Genomic DNA, 13,985 nt, shown 5'->3' with positions numbered 1-13,985 from the left:
GATCTAATGTTACTGTCATGTTGTTATTTTTTTTTTAAGGCAAACGTTCAAGTGAAACATGTAACAATATTTTTAACCACTTGAGGGAGCTCATTCATTTATACATTAGGCTGTTGCTATTGCGCATACCTATTGGGAAATGATAAACCGTACTTTTAAACAGCTGATAGGACATACTACACTTTACTGAAATATGTGAAACTATTGAGGCTCTCGGGTGACTGACTTTAAAGCCCGGATAGAAGTTTTAAAGGAATTAATCATTCTGGTCCATAAATGCAAGCATCAGAAACAGCCACAGCTACTGACTCCCTGGGCTGACTGACACCAAAAGTCTTGAAACAGAAAATAAATTAGAGTTACACAGAATTAAAAGTAGGCAGCGTTAATCACATCTATTTTGCAACAGTGCCAAAAATGACAGGAAGAAACAGGACCAGGCACAGGTTTTATAGAGGAGTTGTGAAAGCCTCAACCCTCTGCCTCGCCTCCCCTGCCATCCCCACCTCCCCGTAATGCTGCCCAGTACCCCATAACGCTGGCCAGTACAGGCCAGGCTGCTGCCTCCCCAGTGCCTCTGCCTCCCCCGGGCTGCGCAGACCCCACCAGCCATCATGCGGCTGTATCCATCCACCCTGGCAGCGCATCTCTGTTAACAGCAAAGGCTTTTCTTTACGCTCCCTCCGAGCTGATGGGCGTAAGGCAAGGCGCAGCCAGCAACCACCGCATCAAGCATGTCTGCAGTCTGCAGTCAAAGTGACGGTACACAATGTGCCTGTGAGATCTGTAAGTTGTTATGCAGGCTGCCTGGGGCGGGGGAAACACAGAAAGAAAGAAAAAGTAAAGGGGGAAACAAGCAGTGCTGCAGAACTCCAGTTGCTGCCTGGCACTGGGCAGGTGAGAGGAAGCGAAGCCGAAGCCAAAGGTTTGGGTGTCAGGGCCGCAGGTTCCTATGTCAATAAATGGGAACGACCGCGCAGTGATTCAGACAGGAGTGCTCAGGAACGGTTGTGGTTAGGCAATCATTGAGCAATGCAGTCCGCGGGGTTAGTGTAAAACACCCTAGAAAATCAAGATTGCAAGCACCGTGGTGACAGAGCAAATGATGTAGCTGGGGAAACAGTGCAGCAATTTGGACTGGCGAAGACAACAGCAGATGATGGGCGTGAGTGACAGGTAGCAGAGGGGGACGTGGCTTCTTCCAATGTCTTGTGTAACGGAATGGAAGACAGGTAACAAGAGCGGCCGCTTTGCTTTTCACCCTCAGTGAGCTGCAGGTAAACAGCCTCTAAACAGAAGGGAAGGTAGGCTGTGAGACAGCTCTGCTAGGGAAATTGTGAGAGACCAGAGAGGGAGCTAAGTGCCCGTCCCGCTGCACTGCTTTGGCCTGGGAGGCTTGTCAAGAGCTGCTAATAAAATCTGGTGGCACCTAGCCACCGCCTCTTTAAGGCAAAATAAGAAAAGCAAACCGACTAGCTCTGAAGGTAACATACACTTTTTTATGTTCAAGGTATCTCATTTCCTACCATCCAGAGTTAGAGTTTTACTAATTTGCTGAAACAGTTTCATCAACAATTTATTGACCTTTAGGAAACTTTTGGAAGGTGGTTTTGGTTTTGGTTTTTTTTTTTTTGCTTTTCCACTTGCTCACCCAGCCGATGCTGGCACCACAAGGCACTCCAGTGTAAATAGCTAGCACAGCATTTTCAGCACGAGGGCACCAGTGATCGTTCATAGCCTGGCTTGAGAGTATCTCTAAGCAGCATTGTGTTAAAATCGACTTCTTAAGAACAAGGGCAAAGTTATGTGAAAATTCCTGGTGCTATCACCCATGCAGCTATTTGCATTTCAGCAATGACGGGATTTTTATTTTTTTCTTTTAACTTTTACAACAGTTTTCCTATTAGGCAGGATGAAAGATGGGTGAAGTGATAATAGTGCGAACACACATTGCAAACTAAATCTGTTTCAGACTTTTTCACTCAGCGGCTCTGCTCTGAGTCCCCACAGATTATTTAAAACAACTTCTGAATAGTTCCAGCAATGTTACACATTTAAAAGAGTGTGTCTTGGGTGCGTGTCGGTTAAAATAAATTTGTTTTATTAACCAGTCTGATAAGGTGCAATGTGATAGAAATGTTTTAATACCTCATCGTAGCTTTGTACCTTGGTTTGGGACAACCTTTCAAGGTGCACCTGGGTATATATCATGCATAGCACAGCCCTGAAGTCGTGAGGAGAAGGAAAGACACGTACTTGGCGGTAGGAAATTAGCGGCTTAGTTCTCCTGACTTTGGGAAAACTTTCCCATTTACGCAGTGAAATGCAGCCACTGAGAGGTTACTAGAGTTTGTTTGCTGGTGACGTGTTCCTGTGATTCACCGTCTGTGACGAGCCTGTGTCCGCCTGGGGACAGAGAGAAAGCGAGGGTGCAAACCCCAGCCTTTCACCCAGTTTTTGACCCTCTGGAGTACAGGCTGGGGCAGGAACGCGACCTCTGCAGCCAGGCTCCCTTCTCGGCTCCCCCCCTCACTGGTGAGCTGCAGCTCACGCTCCCCAGGGCAAAACTTGTGAGGGTGAACACCCCCTTGCCACAAACCCCCCACTTCTTGGGAGGCAGGGGGTGCTACTCAAGTCAGCAGGCTCTCCATTTTTACTTCCCTTTAAAAACATTTGCCCTCACTCCCCTAAAGCCGTTTGGAAGAACCTCACTGGGGAGGACGCGCGTTTGTGCCGAACCCCAGGTGCCGCAGCAAGCGCTTGTTGAGCCACCCTGCGTTCCTTCTCAAGGACGAGGACAGATAAAGCCGCCGGGTCCTCCGGGCCTCCCAGCCTTGACTTCTGTGTCCTCCCGGTTCCTTGAAATAAGTTTTCCTTGTGCCGGGGGTTGGAGGCGGTGGGGAGGAAGGGGGGTCCTCATGGCGAGGGCAGGCCTGCCCGTGGCTGCTGGCTGAGCCCGCTCAGGGCCTTGGGCTGGGCGGTCACGGCCGTCCCGCGTCCCCGCGGGGGAGGCGCACCTCTCCCCCCGCTTTACCGTCCGCCGCAGGAGGACCGGGAGGAGGCGGCGGCGAGCGGCCGCCTCTGGCCACGACGCCTGACAGGAAAGGCAGGGGTGGGACGCGGGGGAAAGGCGGGAAACTATCGGGGGGGGGGGGGGGGGGAGGCGAAGGGGGGGCGCGCGCGCCCCACGTGCGCCTCACGTGCCGCCTCCCACCCGGCTTCCCACCGCCCCCGCGCCGCGCGCCCCCGCCCCCTCCCCCGCGGAACGCCTCCCAGCCAATGGGCGGCGGCGCCGCCGCTCGCCCCTCCCCCTGCGCGCGGTGACGTGCGCGAGCCCCGGGAAGAGGCCCTGGCGCGCGGGCGCGCGGCAGAGGCGGGAAGCGGTCGTGGGGAGCCGGCGCGCGCAGAGGCAGCGGCTCGGTCGCCCTGAGGTGAGGCTCCCGCGGGGTGAGGGCGGCCCTTCCTTCCCCCGGCCCGGCCGGCTCCGCTCCGTCCCGCCGCCGCCGGCGGCTTTAGGCCCGGCCCGCCCCCAGCGGCGCCGGCGTCCCCCCGGCGCCGTGCTGCTGAGGCGGGGAGCTGTGCCCGGAGCCCTTTCGCAGGGCCCTGCGGCTCGGGGGAGGGGGCAGCGCTCCGCAGGCCGCCGGGCGCCCTCGGGGCTGGGGCTTGGGGGATAGTTGGGGGGTGGGTCTTGTTGCTGGCAGGCGGCACCACCGCGTAGCACTTCCGCGCTGGTTTCCAGGGAGTTGGTGGAGAAGGGGGCTGACTTTACGGTCTGGGGCGTGCTCGGAGCCTCGGCAGTGCTTTAAGCAGCTTCCATTGTTATCTGCAGGTTTCGGGGTTTTTTTTTGTTTTTTTTTTTTCCTTCTTTCCTTCTGCTGAGTGTTTTGCGCGTTGCGGGTGAGCTGTGGAATGACCTTAACTTTGTTTTGGTAGCTGCCTAGTTCGTGAAGAGCTCTGCTGATACCGGGGATGTAGCGTACCGGCTCTGCTAGTTGATGTTATGCCCAAGGGCCGAAGGAAAACCTGGGAGATCTGAAAGGTGTTTGGCGTAATATTATTTAGTGTAAGCGGTATCAGAGATAGAAGATGTGCCCTCACTGTGCTACCAAGCCCTTTGAAATGCAAAGATGTATTTCCTATAGGGTGTTGTTTTTTCTCCTAAGGCATGCTTATAATTACCAACGTTTCGAAAGAAAGGATGGAGTAACTCAAGGGTTCTGAGACCTTTTACGAGTGCCATAACGCAGTCATGCCTATAAAATCAGGGAGTGTCTGCTGGGAAATCTGATAATGGGATGCATTTGTGGTGCTAGGTGTCCTGCAAGTGTGCAGAGTGGGGTGGACAGAGGGACTGTTTACTAATTGTGAGGAGCGATTTCCTTTTGTGAAGGGGATAGTGAACATTTTGGAGTTATCTTGGCATTGTGTTGTGACTGATTTAGTTCTAGCAGAGATTAGAGGGAAGGTCTGATGCCCTCTTTAAGCACTGATGTGCTGATAGTTGCTTGGGTACTGTAATGTTATACCTCTTGTCATATGGAAACTAGACTAGGAAAACGTTTGTTTTAATAGATTTCCCCTAGCACAGTTATTGCTTCGTGTGAAAAAGGCTTTGTTGTGATCACTTAGCCTATCTGAATTCAATAACTCTGTAAGTTAATTACTTTAACTCTTTTTTCCTACCACACATGATTTTTCCTTCCCCCATCGTGCAACTCTTTAATTGCTTTCTGTTAGCCTTTCAGTCAGATACTCTAACCACTCTGGACTGCAGAGGAAGCAGTGCCGCCTTCACCTCTTGAAGAAGTTGAAAAGTGTACTGAGAAAAGAATTAAACTTGTGGTCCTCTGTTAGATCTGGAAAACCTGCACCTTTGAGGACAGATGTGGCTCACAATAATGGCTTAACTTGGATCAGAAGGCAGTGGAGAGGCTTGCTAGTGGCACAGGGAGTAACTTGTTAGTGCATGAATTCCTATGGCAGCTTGATTTTCCCCCTCCATTGCTCTGTAAACCCTATTGTGTGATCAGAGCGATCCAGTCTTATCCTTTGATAGCGTTTTGGGCATCTGTCTTGTGTAAGAGCAGAAAGATTGAAATGTTTGCCTGTCTAGGATCTCTACCTGTTATAAGCCGCAGGTGGGCAAAACGATCCTTTGCTCTCATGCTTTCATCATGTTGCCACGTCTGGATTGGGAACCGTGTGGGAAACCTGGGGGGTGGAAAGAGTAATGTCGTCATGATGGTGACTGATTTGTGTTTAAAGGCGAGAGGGGTATTCAGGAGGGTTGCAGCAGAAACTGTGTACAGAGCTGGCAGAAGTGGATATGACCTGCTAGATACCTTTCTGTGCCAGTGAGCATAGTTACTGTAGGAAGATTTACCGTATTCTTGCCTGGTTCTTTCTGTTCTTCATGTGAATGCTTTTTGCATTATGTAAACTAGGATAGTGTGAGCTATCAGATGTTGTACAAAGCCAGCTGGGAAGCTGATCATTTTTATGGTCTTTGTTTTATAGCTTGTAGGCCTGGCTGTGATCTCTTGAGACAGAGGGAGCTAAGAGAGGCAGTGCTGCACAAAATGGTGTTGGTGATTGAATTAGTGATTTGTTGTTTGGTGTTGCAAAAGGGTTGTTTATTTCTTTTTTCCCCCGATGTGCTGTGATGCCTGAAACAAGAATGGGAGACTCTTCTAGTAGAGCGACAAACACAGGAAGCTGAGTCCTGAAAACGTCTGATCATAAGTCTTATTTCCCTTTTGCAGAAGTGCCAGCTTCAGTATTCTGAGGAAATCCATCCTTAAATAGTTATGTTCTGCCTTCTTAACTTTTCTGCAAGTATGTGAATTTTCCTTGCCTGTCTCTAACAGCTCATCTGTGCTGGTGCGTGAATTCTGTTCACTAGCAATAAAACACATGTCTATTTAAAAGTTTGTGCCAAAGTGGAAAAAAAAAATCAAAAAGGAGAGGTGTCAGTTTGAAAATGTGGTTACATACATGCTTGTGTGTTTTGTTTTGTTTTTTTTTTTTTCTTGAAGTCCAGTTCTGAAAATTGTCCCTGGTTGTAGCTACATCTCTGAGAGCTTCTTGAGCTAAATTTTATGGAGAGTGTGCTGGAACATTGCCTCGTGACCAAATTAGAATCCCCTTCCCCTCCTTTTATTGAGAATTTTCTGTTTTCAGCCTAGCTGTGGTGCTTCAGGTGTTCCCTACTAGCAGCTCTGTCTCCAGCAGCGACCTTTGTCATTGGATCTGGCATAGTTCAAACCTGATTCTCTCTTCCTGTTTTTCCATGATTTGCAATGCAACTGTTGTCTGGCCAGGCAGAGTACAAGGATCTATTGAGGAAGCTGCTCTTTCAGTAAGCACTGAAAACTTGACAGGAAGGGGCTTGGCTCAGCCAAAATAATGCGGGTGATTCTGCAAAGCAAACCTGCCAGATCTCTCAGAAGACAAATTTTGCTGTCCAGCTGACTGTCGGAAAGCATTTGCAAGGGCTTTTTGGCCTTTTAAAGATTTCACAAAGGCTTAAGTCATTGTAAATACTTAGAAGGTCTGCAGGGAAAGGAGGGAGCTGTGGGGAGATATTTTGGTAGTGGTGGGGGAACTTGCTTGGTTACTTTGTTCCTTCACTGCTTGTAGTACGGGAGAGGAAGTGTGAGCCACAGTAAATGACTAGTACAAGTGTGTGCTTAATTTCCCCTACCCTTGCTTTGATTCACAATGGAGAGAAAAAAAGTTTAACTTTAGTGTAAAGAAGGCTATATAAATTTATTCTTGAACAATGTAAAGAGTAAATGAGTTTTTGTCATTAATTACCTGCTATCCTTTTCTGGTCTAGCTAGGCAACAATGGCAGGCGAAGACTGTGTAAGGAAACGCCAGTCTGGCTCCACTACAACCTGCAAGACCCTTGAGAATGAAGAAAAACAGAGGAGACCTGAGAGCGAGAGGTCATTTCAAAACTCAAGCAATGGTGAGACTCTTTTGTTCGGGATTAGTTGCATCTCTGGCATGTGATCTTCTCTAAGGTGTCCTTTCTAGCTCATGGCTCTTGCCTCTTTGCTCTTCCATTTCAGTTTTTCTGCTTGTAGAGGGACTGCCAAGGTGGAGCTGTCTGTGTGCCAGCTGCACTTCTTCAGCAGGTTTAGGTTGTTTGGAGTGCTGACCTGCAGAACTTTCCCTCAGGGGCTATGTACTGCAGTGCTTACAGGGATCTAGAGTAAAGAAAGTGATTAATTGTCACAGGAGGAATGTGTGTGATGAGGAGGAGAGGCTTTAATGCTGTAAAGGGTTCAAATGCATCTTGACAACAATTTTGAGTAATCTGGTAAATGCTTTTTCTGGGGACTTCATCTTGCTTCCTTTACAAGCTTTAAGCATGTGGCTTTCTGAGGGTTGAACGAAATGGGCTAAGCTGGTGTATCCATCCTGACAGACAGGTGGAGGTAGGATGCCACAAAGAATGATTCTCTGCTCCTGTGGGGCTCCCTTAATGTCAGAACAGCTCCCTTCTATCCGGTCTCAACCTTGGCTGCCTTAAAAGGTGTAATAGAACAATAACCAGTTGGGTTTGTATTCATTTATATTGTGGTCACAATATAATGTGGCTTACAGCTGGCTTTGTGGAATGGTCACTGCTGCATATGTTCTGTCCCTTGATTTGCAGGGACATTTGTGTGGCAGCTTGACTGGTTTTGCCTGTGGACTCTGTGGATACTGTGACTGTCTCAGGCTCCTGGGTTATGCTGTATCACACTCCAGCCTAGTGATAAGGAGGTTAGCAATGAAATTGCAGCTTGTTTCCTTTCTCTTTGGGAGATGGAATAAGCAAAAAGCTAAACTAGTTTATCACAATGTGCCGTGCGAGTGTAAGTTCCAAACCCTGGTGCCAGCGACTCAAGGAGGTAATTCTTACTGGTACGCTTCTGAATATTGTCACTATTTCACAGTACTTCTTTCAACCTAAATGGGAGTTGAAGCAAATTTAAGTTTAGGACAAGTCAGATTTCTTCTTGCAAAAAAATATGTTGGAGGGAAAGGCACCCCACAAACTATTTAGAGAACTGGGCTTTTAAGCTGTTGGTGGTACCATTGTTTTAATTGAATCAAATGGGACTTTTCCATTAATGCTGTTTTTAGAAAATTGCAAGGAGTTGATGGCTACTGGAAAACAGTTATGATGGGTTTAGAAGCAGACTTCTACTTCTATGGAAACACCTTAACTGTTATGCATGAATCTGAGTTCTTGCAAGCTTGTGGGTAAAGAATAAATATAGCTGTGATAATTAGCACTTGACAGGTGGGTGTGCCTGTCTTTTAAAAGCCTTTCGTTTTAATACCTCTGAGATGTGGCGTAATGTCACTGCAGGTGAGATACTGTGGATGTGTAGCATGTAAGCATTCTGGGGTAGATCTCTTGTACTGAGCTTTCATGTGTGTACATGTACCTGGTGGGTTGGCTTAGAACAATGCAGTGCGTTTTAATACAGTACAAACTGGAGTGAAGGACAGCAAGGACAGTTGGGAGGAATCCTGGTTAGTTAAGATTAGGTGCCTCTTACCTTCCAGGGTTGCTGCCAATTCAGCAGAAGTGTCACAGAGTTAAGTGTTACCAGTTTTTGCGGACTCTTTGCTCAGCGCAGTGATGGGGACAACAGGAATGCCAGAGGGAGGTAGGAGGCATGAGTCTGATGCCTGACCACATTGTAGCCCCAGGAGGAAGATGCATCCCTCTGGTCAGGAATTCCTCTGTATGGTGGGTCATCCGCCCTCTGTACGGATCAGCACCTCTGCGGCACAAAGGTTGAATGAAGCTTTACACACTGAAGTGTTCACGTATTCCAGATAGTGGCCTCTCCCTGTAGTCCAGTATACTTGCATGAGTAGGCAGGGCTTTCTGTGACAGCACAGCTGAGGTGGAAGAATTTCTCGAAAGGAGTAGCCATAGACTTTTTTTTTCTGGCTTTCTTTTGTCCTAGCCATTCACATCTGAATAGCTGTTTCTAAGGCATTGGTCCTGATGTGTATAGAGGCAGCATGAGGCTAATGATCTGCTGTGTCTGGCAACATCCTCTTTACTGCTGTGGCATCTTAACACTGGGTGTTGTGTAAAGTTTTAGACAAGATGCATGTTTATTGCAGCCAAGGGATTCTAGCCGGGTCAAGACAGTATCTTGTATGGAAGTAAATGCATAGTGTCTTTGTAGCAATTATTTCTGTAGAAAAACTAAATCGGTAATGTGATTTCCCACCCTTGATCCTCCCTGATTAGTAAATGCCATCTGCTTTTTAACTTAAGAGTTAATGTGTCAAGGGCCAATTGATTTGTTTCCAGAAGTGTGTGAACTTTGTACAGAAACGGCTCGGCCATTAATCCTTTCTTTATTAAAACTCAAACGCATTGGCTGATCTGAACTTGCTTAGAGGAATAATTGTAATCCATATATTGGCTTTAGAGCTACATTAGGTCTGACTCTTCCATTTGTATAGCTTAGGGGTTTTTTTTCTTGCCTCATCAATGCTGCTGAAAACTGTCTCATTGCTTGCTGAGTTCTAAGACTGAATAGTTTGTACTGAAGTACCCCCAAATTTATAGTTAGCTGGAAATACTCATAGCTTTGAGATTGCCCGAAGAATTCTTCTGTCCTTTGATGTATTTGTATCTTGTAATCATTCAGCCTGCAATGTCACTTTGACAGAGTAGCTGAACTTCAGTCTCGTATATCACTTCTCCTCCTTGAATTGGCTCCAGTGTCATAATTAAACAACTAATTTGGTCCTGGCATAGAGTCAACAGGTGATCTAAGCAGCAATAATCCCCTGTCAAAAGCTGGGCTTTCTTAATAAGAGTAGTCTTACATGTTTTCAGCTGAAGATACATAAATAAATATAAAACTGTTCCGCTTAATGCGATATCGATATCGGGCAGTGCCAGTTGCAGGAAAACTTACCTGGAATGAGCGTAATAGAAACTGGATGGGCAGATCTTAAAAGGTTAGAGAGGACATGGCTCTTAAGCGTGTATCTGAGTGCCTCTAAAATGCTGACATTAGACCATTCAAAACAGTAAACTGATGGTTGTGGAGTCTGCCCTTGTTTTCTCGGAAATCAGAAAAGGATTAGAATTGTCTCTGGCAACTGATCTGCAAACAAGCTATGTGGCGTATCTTTCTTTGGTGTGAGTAAGCCTGTTTGGTAATGCTGGTCTTAAAAAGGGGTTGTTATCTTTCAGTGAAGAGGTTACTATTGATCATTCTCAGTGCAAGAGTTCATGAAGCTGCACGAATTGTGTGTGCCTACTGATAGGTGTAGGAGGAGGGAGCTCTAAAACAGGGAGCAATTTGGAAAGCTTTAGGGTTTGCTGTCTGACTCACAGCAATAAGTGTTCAATGTATCAACAGGCTATTTCTTAGGGATTAATGAATTTGAAACTGCTTAAATTGAGTTTCTTGGGTATGTTTCAGGGAGATGGATGCAACAGAGCTGTCTTGTCTGAGACTAGGTGGATTCTGGTGATTCTAGGTGTTCTCATGTTTTGCAACCTGTGGGTTTGGTGAAGGCTGAGCAGCTTCTTGTGAAGCGTCTGTGGACGTGCTGGCATGACATAGAGAATGCTGGTGTTCTCTCCTGCTAGTGAAGAGACTGTTTGAGTCCCATGTCCCTGTAGAAATAACTTTTTAACTGAATTCTTTGCCCAACTGCAGCGCAGCGACCTATGGCCTGTGCATTCTTTAAGCAAATCAGCTGAGCTCTGGCAGCAATCTAGTCATAACTTGCCTCTATCTGCTGAGTGGCCAAATAAATTACCATAAGTCAGAATAAGGCTTATTAGCATCAAGTTATTAACATATGTTGTATTGTACCAGATATGGAAGACTTTCCCTTTTTACAGTAGCCTTGCACTAGGTTGGCTTTAACATGGCTGTCCTTCAGATCAGATCTTCAGTGTTTCTAAAGATGGAGCCTTTGAATCCAGGTGTCCAACAGTAATAGGAAATCCTTCTGCCTGTGTTGCTCTAACCTCATGACTGGTAAATTGTCTGATCAAGAAATAATGAAGATAATTTAAACTCTTTTAGGGAAGGGCAGTATTGTATACAGTTTGTATCTGACTTTACATGAAGATCCTGAAGCTAAACAGATCCTGACATCATTAGGGAAATATGCTTCTGAACTGTGAGTGGCGTGCTTGGTTGTTCTGAGAAGTGTCTTTTTTTGAAGTACATGTGGCAATAAACTGAAGTTTGTTTGTGTGCTTTTCCTAGCTTTTCTGCGAAGAGGCATTTTTATCTTGAAATCTGTGCAGGGATTTAGATAGCAGTAGTCTCCCTGGGTTGCTCTAACTGCTCAATAATAAGATTATTGCCACAATGCAGGAACAGTTTGAGTGGCAATGGCTCAGAGTGCTGGGCTGCAGGCAGCTTCTGTGGCTGGTGAAGTCCTTGCAGGCTGGAACTGTAACACTGCACGCAAGCCACGGCTTTACTCGAATGACTTATTCCCACTTGTGCCCTTAGTGGTAATTGCAAACTGTAGCGGTTAAATAAAATTAATGCATTTTAACACAGTTAATTTTTGAGAGCTTGCTTAGTAGAGTGCTGGCTAGTGTCTTCTGTAGAAGTTGCTTTTGTTGGATCCCAAGCTGCAACCCTAACAGCTCATATGAATGGGATGCCTCTTTAGTCATCTCAAATGTCACTTGTCTGTAACATGTACAAGAGTAGGTTGAAAAAGGAACAATGAGATCCTCGAAGAAAGGTAGTTTGTAAATCTTTTGTGAAACTTAAGTTGCTTAAGTTTACAACAATAAAAAGCTTTTTTTAATCTTCAGGTGATCTTTTATGAGCCTGGTTTCTTATGGAAACAAAGCTTACTTTTAAATTGCTGCTTTTTTTTTTTTCTTCTGACTTTTGAACCTGCTTTGAGTTTGGGCTGTGCAGAGGTGTCGCATCCTACAAGGATCAGTTTCTACAAGCTCAAGACAAGTGGTTAGCTAAAGATCTTATCAATGTCTTTCATGGGAAGGGAACACAAGTCTCATTAAGTTAAAACTTCTCCCTGTGAGCAAAGCTCTTTCAAAGCAAACTCTGCTTCAGTCTCCTCTGAAATTTGCTACTATTTCGTACTAGTCTTCAAATAAGATTTTCTTCCTTATAACTTTAAATATATTTCCCATTTTCTTAGGGCATATCCCATCTTGTTTTAAATGCTAAGGTGTGCTTGCTTGTATTGTGCAGCCTTGAGTCCATTTTTGTAATGATGTTGCAATCCCAAAGTGATCCAGTCTTCATTTTCACTGTCAAAGGAAAATGAAGATTTGGACTTATCAGCAGCGTACAATTCCTTTTAGACTCAAAATCATGTGATGATTCTCCTGTCAAATGACCTCACAGAACATAAGTAGCAGCTTGCACAACAAAAGATGAGTGATTCAAGAAGATGATGAGTTTGTGTTCTCTGGTATCTGCCTTGTGACACAGCTTGAGTTTATGGGGCAATGCAACACAGCAGAATGAGTTGTTTTGGGGCGGATTTTCTTCTATAGGAGGTTCTTTGTTCTGGAAAAGAAGCAACAAGGTTACAGGTGGTTTTACTTTGTTATGAGATGCATATACTAAAGACATGGAGATCTTGATTTTAAAGCCTTCTAAAAGATGCTGTGTTTCTAGTCTAGTCTGTGCATACGCACTGGTATGTGGGTGAATAAAGTCATAGGAGGGACGCTGCGTACAATTTAGCAATTAAAGTCAGCAGGTCAAAGAATGGCCTCATTTCCTGTACAACCATTAAAGCTGTACGTTAGGTATCTGTAAAACTGTATCCATCTTTAAGGCCTTGTAAGTGAAAAAGGGGGTTTTATTTCCAAAGTGAGCCACTCCTGGGTAGTTATAATGGAGACTTTGAATGTAAGATCTGATAGGAAATACGTGGTCAAAGCAGTGGTTATTTATTTTTAGCTTAGCTTACAAAGGAAATAGTGCAATCCCTTAAGTCTCATGTGTCCTGTCCTCTTTGGCTGTGTTGGATGGCTTCGAGCAAACTTGATAATCTTGAAGACTGGCAGCTGGATAAGTGACAAATTCTTACTTTTCTGCAGGAAAGGTTAATTGTGCTTTGAGCTCAACAGCTCTGTCTGGTTTGTTTTCTAGCAGGTAAGCACAAGATGGTTCTTAGCGTAGTAGTAATGGGGGGAGGGGGCTATTAATACAGTTGTGGAGTGGTGCAGTGAGGGAGTAGAGCCATTGGGATGATATGAAGTGGATACAGTTCTGCTTGTGGAACAACTTGGTGGGGTTTTTTTATTATTTATTAGGGGAGAGAGAGGGAATTCATTTGAGACCAGCAAAGTGCACGAGTTGCGTGGGACAAGGGACTCTCTAGTGGTATCTTACACTCTCCTCTCAAATTGTTTTCCAGACTGCTGTTGTTCGGCAAGTGTAACAGCATGCTGAGCTTAAATGCTGAGGTAGCTTTCTTTGTCTTGGAGGTGAGGTGCTTAGCAACCAGGAATTCTATTTTTGTGAAAATGGATCTTTGCATGCAGCCAGAAATTCATGGTGTTAAGTAGTTTCCTTGTTTATTGTTGCATTACAAGGCTGCTTAATAGTAGGCTGTTGTTGCTGGTTTGTTCTTAAGTCTATAGCTTGTGTAGCAGGTTTTATAGACAAAAAAACTCATCTTCCTGCTTGATTGGGGTGGAGGGGGAAATTAATGCCGACAACTGAGCATAGCTTCATTAAAGTATCTTGTTTCATTTAACTCTTCTCCAGTATTGGAATTGGAGTGATCTCTGAAGCAGGTCTATCTGAACTTCTTACAACTGGTTGCTCATAAGAGCATCTTCAGACCAGTGTGCATTATAGAAGCACTTGCTTCTATTAAAACAATACACTGTGCATTTTGTGTGCATAGGCTGTGCACATACAGGTGGGGCAAGACAAGGAAGCTGCATTGTGAACTGTGATATTGCTATGAATCTGTCTTCTT

At 45.5% G+C, this 13,985-nt stretch overlaps 1 protein-coding gene across 8 annotated transcripts in view; it reads left to right on the top strand.

The window, feature by feature from the left end:
- The first annotated feature begins 1,137 nt into the window (after positions 1-1,137).
- SOAT1 (sterol O-acyltransferase 1) overlaps positions 1,138-13,985 on the top strand; it is a 31,384-nt gene continuing 18,536 nt past the window's right edge. For 2 of the 8 annotated variants that reach the window (XM_087733472.1, XM_087733467.1), the window contains exons 1-2: positions 3,315-3,431; positions 6,839-6,972. In XM_087733472.1, coding sequence (XP_087589598.1) covers positions 6,916-6,972 — 57 coding nt within the window. In that variant the 5' untranslated portion in view covers positions 3,315-3,431; positions 6,839-6,915. Of the gene's footprint in view, positions 1,233-3,314; positions 3,432-5,820; positions 5,836-6,838; positions 6,973-13,985 lie in introns of those variants that run through there. The other 6 variants (XM_087733470.1, XM_087733474.1, XM_087733473.1 and 3 more) reach the window with 6 other exon arrangements.

The sequence above is a fragment of the Nipponia nippon genome, unplaced genomic scaffold (genome assembly GCF_047370975.1).
Source record: "Nipponia nippon isolate SJK-2023a ecotype South Korea unplaced genomic scaffold, ASM4737097v1 scaffold_5, whole genome shotgun sequence".
Lineage (NCBI taxonomy): Eukaryota > Metazoa > Chordata > Aves > Pelecaniformes > Threskiornithidae > Nipponia > Nipponia nippon.
The sequence above is the reverse complement of the archived record's forward strand: the minus strand, read 5'-3'. Positions and strand labels throughout refer to the sequence as shown.